The sequence below is a fragment of the Bufo bufo genome, chromosome 10, assembly GCF_905171765.1.
Source record: "Bufo bufo chromosome 10, aBufBuf1.1, whole genome shotgun sequence".
NCBI lineage: Eukaryota > Metazoa > Chordata > Amphibia > Anura > Bufonidae > Bufo > Bufo bufo.
Genome location: NC_053398.1, coordinates 89,089,291 through 89,102,155, shown reverse-complemented (window position 1 = coordinate 89,102,155; position 12,865 = coordinate 89,089,291). Strand labels below are relative to the sequence as shown.

Below are 12,865 nucleotides of genomic sequence, written 5' to 3'. Positions count from 1 at the left end.
GTGTTACTCTGTTTCTGTAACTCCCATTCACTTCTAGTTAAGTTGCAGAAATAGCATAGCACAACCTGATCAACAGTTTCTTTAACCCTGGGCACTTATGGATGGGTTTTCCCAGGGTCGCTCCATTTTTAAGTAATTGTTCATTGCTCACGCAGGACTTACCAATAAGATTCAATAGGATATCTGTTTCAGAGGAGGACATAGAATTCAAAGGGCAGGAAACACAATGAAGTAGACATTAGGAAGCATTTGTGTTCTTGATAAGATGGTGGATTTTAAAGTGTTTTTTTTTTAAAACTGGGTCCCAGTGCAGCTGTGTGGTTTGTCCACCTGTGATCTGATTATTAGTTCTAAGGTCAACTTTACACTGCTAGACATTAGTGGCCATGGTTTATTAATGATCAATTATTGTCTCAGAGCTTGGGCCAACTGGAGGATCCTCTGATACTCTGGTGGTCCATTCTGAAGCTGGATGTCAGTAGATGTTGGTGTTAAGCAGGCCATACACATGAGATAGCTGTAGGGAACAGCTATTTCTCTAAATTCTACCATGAACATATGTGCATGTTTATTTTAATAGAGACAGGGAACTAGTCACTGACATCCTGAAATTCGAAATGCCCAATCCCCCTTCTTGCCAACAATGTAATGTAACAGAGGTGACTTAGGGTTTCTGGAGGCATCAGAGCTAGAGACTGCTACTGTATATCTGCACACCTTATAGCTATCCCACTGACTTTTATCTTGCGTGTTTTGCCAACTATTTCAGATAAAAAAACAACTAAGGGTCTATTTCATATGAGCCAATGAATTGCACAGTTTGCCCACATATATGTATTTCCTGTAATGGACCTATACTTCCGATACACTGTGATACATGGGAAGAGCATAACGTGACACAGGATATTCTTATCTTTAGTGAGAGTTTTATATATAACATACATTTGCCTTTGCTGCGGTGCTATTACATATATCAACATTTGGTTTTACATCTGTTGAACATAACCTTGGCTCCTTTATATTTTTTCATCTTTCTCTCCACTCTTTGTTATACATTCTTTCTTCACTTTCCTCTTCAGGTTATCTTAAAAACATATTGTCTGACTACTTGTCGTCAGGTAAACACACTACTTGTTTTCTTGTGTCCTACAAATTGCCTCTCTATATTCCCTCTGTGTCTTCTTATGTTGTATTTTACACATGTGATTTTTGGTCAACTACTCTTTCACTGTCATGTTTTATAGAGCCAGTTCGGGAGCTTAGTACTCTTGCAGAGGAAGAAGATGAAGCATCTCTTTCTACAAGTAAGTACATTTCTTTAAAATACCATAGTTTACTTCTACATCTCATTCTTTATTTCTACATTACTTTCTACCTGTGTTTTCCTCTTTCAGAGATTACTTCTTCTCTTCGTGATACCTCAAGACCTTCTCTTACTAGTCCTCCTCCTGTCCCACCATTTTTTCCAAGAATAAATAAGAAACTTAAATCTGACAAAAGTTCTCTCATTACAGCCAAAAAAGAAAGCATTAAACCTTTAACTGATGGCAAATATAGCCACCATAACAATGAAAGGGAGAAACAGAAGCCTACAAGATCCATGGAAACAGCCACAAGTATCCCTGCAATCACAAGCCAAGAGCAGAGGTCAGTAAAAAAAATTATAGTAAAGCCAGCAAGTCAGAAATACAAAACAATAATATTTACACACTATCGATCAACAACTACTATGAACTACTAAGATACACCCAATCCAACAAAACTAGGGCTATTGGGCGACTGTCCAACTCACTCTATTTCCGTGGCTGGGAACTTTTAGAAGGACATATAGGCGGATAATTGATAAGTAAGAAAAGACAGTGTACTTTCCAATTACTTTTCAGTATCTGCTACTAAATGTTTGTACATGAGTAACAGCACTATTTTTGGCCATTATATGACTTGTATCCTGTATTCTTAACTTTCCTTTGCAGGCTCAATCACTGATTCTCAGTTTCCTAAGCTAGTGGGTGGAGACTAGCTGTTATCATGTCTCTCATGTATTGCACATGGAGAAAACATTCTGCTCCTTATCACTCACAATGACAACCATATAGAACAATAAAGGAAAATAATAGTATAGGTATAAGCCAATTTTCTTATATCCTACTGATATTTTCAATACTTTGCCAACTGTTGTCCCCAGTGCCCCACTACACTGCAATAAAAAAAATGCTATACACATAGTCCACAGCATAGTAGTAGTGCTCCCATGAGGCCCAACAATAGCATTTCTTTCAAAGAGTGCCTCCTAAAGAGAATTCAGACTGCATGCTAGTTTAGAAAAGGGGATGGGGGAAAAAAGCTGATAGATGGAGAAAGAGGCATTTTCCTCTAGTAGGAGACACAGTCAGATCTTTATTGTCCTGTGAAGTTCAGCTGATGGATGTACTTCACTATGGTGAGGAAGGACTAACAATAGTCACCACTATTGGACCCCAGCAAGTTTTAGCAATAGAATGTTAAATGTGAATCCTTTTTTTTTTTTTTTAGTAAGTCTTTTTGAAAGGGGACTGGGGATAGAACATTAATAGCTATGTACCTTTGACAGTGTTACTTAAAAAAAAAAAAAATTGTGCAGTATTTTTTAGTATTTAATAATGGAATAGCACTCACATACTGTATCTGTTTCTGCTGTTATGACCTTAAAGGAAATTCGTAGTGCTTTGATACTGATGGCCTGTTCTTTGGAATAGGCCCATTTAGGGGATCAGACCCCTGAGACCCAACATATCAGCTGACTGAATGTGCCCACATCCCCTTAATTGTTTACCAGGCAAAGCTCTATATATTTTGTAGTGGCTGTACCTAGTATGGCATGTTAGTCCCTTTAATTGAATGGAACTTAAAGAGGACCTTTCACTAGAATAAAAAATGTAAACTAAGCATACAGACATGGAGAGCGGCACCCAGGGATCTCCCTGCACTTACTATTATCCCTAGGCGCCGCTCCGTTCTCCCGGTATTGGCTCCGTTTTTTTTGGAGGTGTGGTTCTAAACTTTTGATTAGCTGAAACCAGCCTGTTTCAGTTTATTCGTTGTTTTCATTAAATTGAATGCTCAAAAAATGTTTTGTCTCACTCCCATTTCTTCTTGTTGCATGTTGAAGCTCTACTTGGAACCTTGTTAAGATCCAGCCATGCTAAATATGATTTTTTGCCATTTTTCAAGTGGTCTTAAACTTTTAATCAGGACTGTATATATGTAGTGTAGTAAGTCTACTGTGTTATGTGACACTTGCACAAGTGGTGGGAGAATAGGGGCCCACATTGCTCAGGGGCCCACCGGTGGATTCATGTGTACCCCTGTGGGCCAGTCTGAGCCTGGGCACAGCACACTACAAAATGCATGCAGCTGTGACTGGTAAACAATAAAGAGAACATAAAACTTGCTGGAGTGCAGTGGTCCCTTCAATCAGCAGATCTGTGAGGGTGGCAGAAGATATTGATGGCCTATCCTCAGGATAATTTAAAAGCTTTTCAGTAGTCAAGTGCTAGCAAAGGAAAATCAATCTTAATTTTTTGCAGAGTATTAAAAACATAACAATAAGATTCAATTTGCGCATAATCCTAGTTTTTGTGCATTTCAAACAAATTGCAGATAAACTGGTGCAATTTGAAAACAAAGTGAACTTATCATACAGTTCACCTTGGTCTTTATGTCATAAAGTGTCATCCACGGGGAAATTCAATGAACAAAAGACATGTATACAAAATCTCATATAATAAATAGCTCAGATTACCGCAACCATTCATAACAGTAATTTCATAGATTGATAAAAATAGAGATCATGAAGTTTAAACCATCTAGATTTGTATGTAATTACCAAATGCAATATCCTGAAGACTTCTTTATTTAGCACAAGCCACATCTAATCATCCCCACATAGCAGAGGCTGTAAAATGTGGTCAGTTATAGTGAGGAGGGAAACCTCTCTGTGTATTTTTGGTGACCCATAAAAAATGGGTAGCACAGGATGCTTTACCATAAGTGGGTCAATCTGATTTAATGTAAGTAAACTAAAGCTATTACTTACCTCAGAAGATATTTGAAGATATTACAAGTAATTTTCAGATTCCTTGACAACCTCCTATAGATTGCGCAATCTTGTAGGGTTTCATGCACCTGTTTGGAGTATAGCAGGGCATCCATAATGACCACTGACTCCCTTGTCAGACTTTTTATTAACTACATTTTATTTATTTCTCAGTTCCTCAAGGGTGGTACCTTAGTAGGATTTCTCTTATGCTTAGGCAAGTCATAGGTGGTATCATTCATACAAGTGTTCAACATTTTAAAGTCTCTCTTCCCTAGATTTTAAATGTATCCAGATCAATTACTCATGACTGTGTACAATAAAAGTGAGGGTTAGTCATTTTAAATATAGTATTATCAATTTTGTCATCTTCTGAAGTCATCCCTTCCGACCGTAACTCCTATAAGGATAGGCTCAGATCTGCATTCAGAGGAATTCAATTAAATTCCTCTGTGAGAGCTTTTTTGACCATTTGACACCCTTGTGTACAGTGCTGTTTAAATGTTTTAGGCAAGTGTGAAAAAAAATACTTCAAAGTAAGAATGCTTTCAAAATAGAAGTGTTAATAGTTAATTTTTTATCAATTAACAAAATGAAAAGTGAATGAGCAAAAGAGAAATCTAAATCAGATCAATATTTAGTGTGACCAACTTTGTCTTCAAAACAGCATAAATTCTTCCTTGCACACAGTTTTTTGAAGGAACACAGCAAGAAGGTTGTTCCAAACATCATCGAGAACTAACAGATATATGCTTGCTCAAATCTTTCTGCTTCTTCGTGTAATCTCAGACTTGATGATGTTGAGATCAGGGCTCTGTGGGGTCATATCATCACTTCCAGGACCCCTTGTTCTTGAAGACAGTTCTTATGGCATTGGCTATATGTTTGAGGTCCTTGTTGTGCTACAGAATAAACTTGGAGCCAATGGGATGACTACCTGATGGTATTTAATGATCGATAAGTATCTGCCTGTGTTTCTCAGCATTGAGGACCCTATTAATTCTGGCCAAATACCCAACTCCATTTACTAAAATTCTGCCCCAAACTTGCAAGGATTCTCACCATGCTTCACTGTTTCCTTTTTCCTTTTCCTTGTTTTCACTCAAATATGCATGAAAAAAGGGGGTGCAAGTGTACTTGCAGAATTGAATTGAAGAATTGATGCTGTTTTAATGGCAAAGGATTGTCGCACCAAATATTGAGATCTCTCTTTTGTTCATTCACTTTGCATTTTGTTAATTATAGAAATAAATTATGAACACTTCTATTTTTGAAATCATTATTCCACACCTGCCTAATACTTTTGCACAATACTGTACGTCTTCTTTTACTACAGAGGAGGTGTCCAAATAATTTAAATCTGCAGTCTCTATTTCTGAAGATGTAAAGCTAACATGTCAACCAGTATGTTCTTATGTTTTAGTATGAACTTAGGCTAAACAACTTCAGTTTAGAAATATTCCCTTTGGTGTTCTCATGTAGTTCACAAAACTCCAACCATAAGGAGAATTTTTCCAGACTCCAGAGATGTGTAAACATATTGAAAATCTTTTGTTTAATCTCAACCAATGTTTTTCCTCATATGTAATATATATTTCTCAGTGTAATTGAACAGATCATATTCTACACTATTATGTTGAACACTTTTAATGTGAAGACCTCTTGGAATCGTATTGCAGTTGACATACCTTTTCAAAGTATTGTGATCCAATCTTTCATCTTGTAGCGTTAAACCTTCAAAGAGATATTTACAGTCCACAAATACAGTCATTTGCAAAAATCTAAGTTAGTTTCAGCATGATGGCCTCATCACCTTTCTAACACTTTAATGTTGGAGGTTAGGCCATTAATATCAGAATCCCGAAAAACCCCATTAGGGTCCATTCACACGTCCGTTTTTTCTTTCCTGATCTGTTCCGTTTTTTCTGGAACAGATTTGGACCAGATCTGGACCCATTCATTTTCAATAGGTCCTGGAAAAAAACGGACAGCACAATGTGTGCTGTCCGTTTCCGTTGTTCCGTTCCGCATGTCCGTTTAAATATAAAACATGTCCTATTCTTTTCCTGAAAAATCGGATCCTGGTACAATACAAAGTCAATGGATCCGCAAAAAACGGATGACATACGGATGTCATTCCGTATGTCATCCGTTTTATACGGAATCCGTTCCTGGAAATTACATTAAATTTTTTTATTTTTTTTTAAAGAAATCCAAACAACTTTATTTCCTTATTGAAATTTATACATATTTCCGTTTTTTGCGGATCCGCAAAAAACGGATGACATACGGGAACATTTTCAGGAACAACGGATCCGCAAAAAACGGACAGAAAATCGGATTATAGAAAAATACTGACGTGTGAATGTAGCCTTAATGTGTTTTTCCTTGTTTTTGAAGTGTAAAGTAATGTCATGTAATTTATTCTAGACATGTATGTGGGTATTTCTCGAAAATGTGCATATTAAGTATGTATAGTAAAACTGCTAATTATACTACTAAGTAAAACCTACATATTAAATAAATGTTTTTATTACAATATATATATTTTACTGCTTATTCCAGTGTTACTTTTTTTTATGTTTCCTTAGGAATAACGAGGTATGGAAGATCCGAGAAGCCACCCCTGACAATAAGCCACTTCTCAGTGACAGAGCCATGGAACAGCCAGAGTCAGCCCCTAGGGATGAGTATAGGGAGAAATTGCACAAAATGGGATGTCTACAAGATATGGGGCCAGTTGTTCATCAGGATGCAGCAATAAAGAAAATAGGTCACACAGTAATAATAACAGGAGATGAAACAGAGGTCAAGATACCTCAAATACCAAGTATACCGAAGAGGTCAAAAGCAGGCCATATAGTTGAGAGTGGGCAAGTTGCAAACAAACCAGTAGAAAAACCTCCTGAACCTCTTCCATTTTTGGATAAGGAAACTACATTGAATAATCTTCCAGAAACAAAGATGCCACCAATATCATCTTTTAGCAAAAATGTAACTTTTCCCGAGGAATCACTTTATGCAGACAATAGCCCAGATGAAATACCTGAAATGCCTGAGATTATAGTCAGGTCTGCAGAAAAAGATGTAGAAATAACAAATGTACAAGAAACAGCAAGCCAGTCCGCTGACAGTGTGACAGCAATAGATGACATGCAAAATTATCCAAAGGCAAATAATGTAGTGGCTGCACAATATGTTTTTGTAGAAAATATTGTAGGAAAAGACAGAGTAGTCAACCTAGGTGCACAAACAGAACCAGCAAGTGCTGGTGATGAAAGTTTGCCAAGAACAGATAGTAATATAAATGTGATGTCTCAGAATATCACAGAAAATATATATAACTTAGCTCAGGATACCAGTGATAATCAAGAGCTAAAAGAGCTAAACAAAAAACAAAAATTGTTTGAGAGAGAGGGCATAGAGGAGATTTCAATAAATATACAGGAGGCAGAGGGAATAAAAAGCATAGTCAATGTAGAGAAAAAGGATGCATTAGAGAAAACAGATGTTGAAAGTAAGATTAGTGACTCACAAGACTTAATAGCCCAGAGAGATCAAGAAACTGTAAGTAGAGCTGAAGAGACAGTGATTTTAGAAAAAGCATGCAAAACTGTAAAAGCAAGTGAAGTTATAGTTAGTGTACCTGATAGCGTAACAGAAAACATACTGTTGGTAGAACATCTAATGCAGGATCCAATATGTATTAAAGACACAGTTCCAGAAGATGCATCTTGTGCTACGGATGCAAGACTGCAAGGCCCAAGAGTCATAGAGGAACCAACAGACAATGATATGAAAGAAACTAGAGTAGAAAAAACACATGAAGATATATACAATCAAGAACACACAGATAATCCCATGTTTCAGAAAGAAGTCATTTCATTAAAGAGCGTCTCCCGGACTGAGCATACACAAGATACTTCTGCTGAACAACTGAGCACACAACACCCCGTAACTATAGCAGAGAATGCAATGCAAGACATGCCAGCGCAAAAATACAACAATGAAGTCCAAGACAAAAATAAGAAAAGGCAAGATGAGGCTGTGACTGCAGAGGACACTGAAAAGGATACACGAATCAAAGAGTCTACGGACAGAAGTGAAAATAGAGTGAGTGAACCTGAAAAGGTAGAGGAAAATACAAGACAGCTAGATGAGAGACTGTACCAAATGACAGATAAAGACAAAGATCTACAGGACATGACAGTGACTAGAGGTGACAGAGGGAAGGAGACGGGCAGTTCTGTTACACAAAGCTTAATAGAAGATATTCAAAGGGAAATAAGTAGGGACAATCAGAATGGGGTAGATAAGGTAGAGGCTATGATGCATAGAGCCGAGTATCAAACTGAGGTTCAGTCTGAAGGTATACAAACTTTTTCTGAACAGGTAGCAGAGAAGTACACTATAGGTGTGGTAGATAGTGGAGTAGAAGAAACTCCAAAGGAAAACGCTTTTACCAATAAAACACAGTATGTACTGGTATTGGAGCAACATGATATGGCAGTCAATTCTAAAAAGCTAGAGCAGGAAGAAATTGATATTCAAGCAGAATGTATTACTGAGGAAAAACAAGGCAGTGAGGCAGAAATATCTAAAGAAAATAACGTTGACAGAGTTACATTTGAACAACTTCAAGATATATTGGAAGAGAATATAATAGAGAAGTATCAGGATCCAGATGATACGGTATTTGATCAGAATAAGGTTAGTGAAACGCATATGTTGACTAATGCTAGACTTGAAAAGCAAACAATTGGAGCCGAAATGGAAAATGAGCAACTACTTGAAAACATCAATAGCACAAAAGAATCAGTAAATCTAATTAGCATTAAAGAGATATATCTTCAGTCCTTTGGACAGCCAGACGTAGAATCATTGACAGTCAGAAATTCAACAAATCAAGAAGATAATTTGGCTGTAGAAATAATTAATCTTTCCAAAGAAGAAGACAGACCTAAAGAGACACAGGGTCAAGATAATTTACTGGAGAAATGTATTTTGACAAACAGTAGTATACCCACAGAAAGAGAGAGAATTGGTAAAGCAACAGATTTAGCTAACATAGAAGATGTATATCTCGGAACACCAGAGATTGAAAAAACAGATGCGGCTGAGCATGTTATGGATCAAGAGAAGGGGGAATATTTATTACCTTGGAAAAACAGCAGGCTGGATGCAGTAGTAGTAACAAATGAGGAGCCTATGAATAGAAACGATGAGCATTATAGTTCTGGAATTTGTCCAATAAAGAGTTTAGAAGAGGAAGCAGGTGAACCTAAATATATTGTCGATCAAGAAGAATTAAATACTTACCTTTTGATAGATGGTAGTCTAAATATGAAGGAAGTCTACCTTGGAACATCCAAGACTGAACAACAAGAAGTATTAGATCAAGACAAGGAGAACAATTCTTTTCAGAAAGATTCATTCCTTTGGACAAATGATAGGATGGACATGGATGCATCATATGCAAAACTGGATCAAAAAGACAACATTCAGAATTCAAAAATTTGGGCAATAGAAAAATTAGAAGAGGAAGTAGATAGATCCATACAGATACCTGATCAAGACGATTTGAATACTTGCCTTTTGATAGATAGGAATCTTAATATAGAAGAAGTATACATTGAGACAACCAAGATTGGGAAGACAAACTTATCTGAGCAAGTATTAGATCAGGAGAAGGAGAATGATATGTGTATTTGGACAAATAATAGGTTGTCTGTGGAAGCAGAAACAAATGAGGAGACTAGGGTAAAAGAAGATGAAGTTCATAATACAGGTATACGGACAATAGAGAGATTAGTCGAGAGAGTGGATAGATCAGAAGTACTTGATCAAAAAAAATTTAATACTTGCTTTTTGATAGAAGATAATCCTAATATGAAAGAGTTGTACCTTGGGGCAACCAAGATTGAGGAAACAAACATAAATAAGCAAGTACTGGCTCAAGAGATGAAAGATAATGTATGCCCTTGGACAAATAGCATGCTGGATGTACAAGAAGCAAGAAACGAGGAGCATGTGAATCAGAAAGAGGAAGTTCATAGTACTGATATATGGACAATAGAAACTTTAGAAGAGGAAGCAAATGGGTCAAACGATGCTGATCAAGATGATTTTAATACATGTCTTTTGATAGACAGGAGCCTAAATATAGAAGAGGTGTACCTGGGAACAACCAACATCGAGAAAATAGGTATAGCTGAGCAAGTACTAGATGAAAAAAATGAGGGTGATTCATGCCTTTGGACAAATAATAGTCTGGCTGTGGAGACAACAACAAATCAGGAGAGTATAGATACAAAAGACATGGTTCTTGATACAGTTATTTGTACAGCAGAGAGGTTAGTAGAGAAAGCAAATGGATCAAAAGAGGTACCCAATCAAGATTTGAATACTTGCTTTTTGATAGATGAGAACATAAACATGGAAGAGGTGTACCTTGGCATAGACAAGATTGAGAAAACAGTCTTAGCTAAGCAAGTATTAGATCAAAAGAAGGAGACAGATTTCCACATTTGGACAAATATTAGGCTGGTAGATGCTGCAGAAAAAAATGAGAAGCCTATGGGTGTAGCAGAAGTGGAAGCAAACGAGGTAATTCAAGTAGATCAAGAAGATTTGCAAACTTATCTTTTGATAGATGGGAGCCTAAATATGAAGCCCATCAGAACTGAAACTCCAGAGTGTGAAGATCATGAAGGAGAAGAGACATGGTTCTGGGCAAATGAAGAGCTATCTAAGGAAACAGCTAGTAATGAAGTGGAAATAGATGAAAAATATAGAGTACAAAACGAACCTGAAGAAGGTTTGCTTTCAAGAGGCAGCCTCTATGAAGCACTGAATTTAATTGAGAAAAATGATGCAGTAAGTGATAAAAACAGAGATGAGCAGCAGGAAAGTAAAGAGAGAAATGCAGATGAAAGAGATAGGTCTGAGGACAGTAAGCCTGTGGTAGAGAAGGATGGAACACTACAGGACACAGAGAATAGAAGCAAACAACAGACACAACTGGAAAACACAAAACTAACTATCAAAAACAGGATAAGTAATACAGAGACAGTAGAAGTAATAAACTCTGTGCTGGACTCAGAAATGGAAAAAAGTGAACTGAAAGAAAATGTAGAAAAGACAACAAAGATCAATGAGAACGTGAATCAGACCGCTGAACTGTCATTAGGTATGGAGGGAGAAGGATTAAAGGCAGTATCAGGCGAAGGTAAGAGAGACGGAATAGCAATGTATTTTCAGGACATGACTTCAAGTGTTATGCCACACAAAGTACAGGAATTTAACAAAGCCAAAAATAGAACTGTGGAAAAAATAAGTCATGAGGATGATGCACAAACTGCCTCACTTACAGAAGGCAAAATAAAATCAGATATTAAGGAGTCAAAGAAAAGAGAAGATATAGAGGAGAGTGCAGTTGTGCCAGAAGAAATTACATTCATGGATGCTGAGTCAGAAGAAATCCTCCCAGAGCTTCTATCACAAACAAAACAACCTTTTAGAACTGAAAAGGTGATAAAAATGTCAGCGGTTTCTGATGAATTTATGTGGGTAAACAACCCCCCAAATACAACAGCCATGCAAGAAAATAATTTCTTACCAGAAGTAAAAGTGGAAGGACATAAACAGTCAGACTCTGGAGATCAAGACATCAAGAATGTGCTAGAGACAGTGGTGGAAGAAAATAAACTTTCCAGAAAAGACATAGAATCTTTAAACCAAAAGCATACCCCCAGTGAGACATGGCAAAACTATTCTTTAGATTATAGTTCATCAGGAGGTGAGAACAACAAAGCTCACACGTCAGAGTGCACATTTTCCGTATCCCCTCCTCAAACCCTTGGACAACAGAGGAGCAAAGAAAAGAAGAGACTGAGCCAAAGCACAGGGCAAGTAGGGGAGGTATGTGACAGTCTGTGACCCAGAAGAGGAAGAGACACTGCATGAGATGTGGTTAATACTGTGACAATAGGAAGGAGAATGACTTTTTATGGGGTGAATACTATTGAGATACATGCTGAGCAATAGACATTCATGTGATGGCACTCTGCAGTTATAACATAATGGAGGAATTGTGGGGGAGATGGTTCATGGTGCAGTGCTCTTACTTGGTCTTCTAGGTTTACACAGCTACTGTTGAGTTCACAGATTGAAAATGAACAGGTTTTATCCAGTACTCCGAATAATTTATCACTATATATAAACAAGTTGAATTTTCTTTGGAGTGTAGGATAACATCCTTCCTTCTGTTTTCTTCACCGGTGCCTGTCATTTCTTTACTGTTTTGTACCAATGAAATATTGGCTCCATCAAAACCCTTTATTAAGCCCATTACATTTTGAGCGACCAGCTGTGTAAATTTTTTAATTAAACTAAGGAATGGACATGATGGCCAAAGATTGGACTCAAATGCCTCACCCTTTTTCAGAATTGCATGGCTGGGAGGTACAAGAGAAGGCTTTGTCTTCCAGAGGTTCATCTCCAGTTAACATCACAGAAAGACCTACAGTTTGTGGAGTTATACAAAACCTGTCATTGGCATTGCTAACCAGTTGTTGCTCTTCCTAAATAGCAGATGTCTAAATAGCAAAAACAGTGGTCTGCAACTACTCTTTAATAAAGCATAATAGTGATGTTCATCTTGTAGAACCATTAGGAATTACAGTAGATCATTAATTTATTTAACATAACATTTTTTGATGTTTGGATGAATTTGCTTTTATTTAGAACTAAATTTCCTGGTACCTGATCACAGACCCTCCCATTGTTCTG

The 12,865-nt window shown here is 37.1% G+C and overlaps 1 protein-coding gene across 4 annotated transcripts in view; it reads left to right on the top strand.

Moving 5' to 3' along the window:
- EHBP1L1 (EH domain binding protein 1 like 1) overlaps positions 1–12,865 on the top strand; it is a 152,488-nt gene that overhangs the window by 110,692 nt on the left and 28,931 nt on the right. The window contains exons 7-10 of one of the 4 annotated variants that reach the window (XM_040410128.1): positions 1,080–1,118; positions 1,245–1,304; positions 1,515–1,647; positions 6,667–11,995. In XM_040410128.1, coding sequence (XP_040266062.1) covers positions 1,080–1,118; positions 1,245–1,304; positions 1,515–1,647; positions 6,667–11,995 — 5,561 coding nt within the window. Of the gene's footprint in view, positions 1–1,079; positions 1,119–1,244; positions 1,305–1,394; positions 1,648–6,666; positions 11,996–12,865 lie in introns of all 4 variants that reach the window. The other 3 variants (XM_040410126.1, XM_040410129.1, XM_040410127.1) reach the window with 3 other exon arrangements.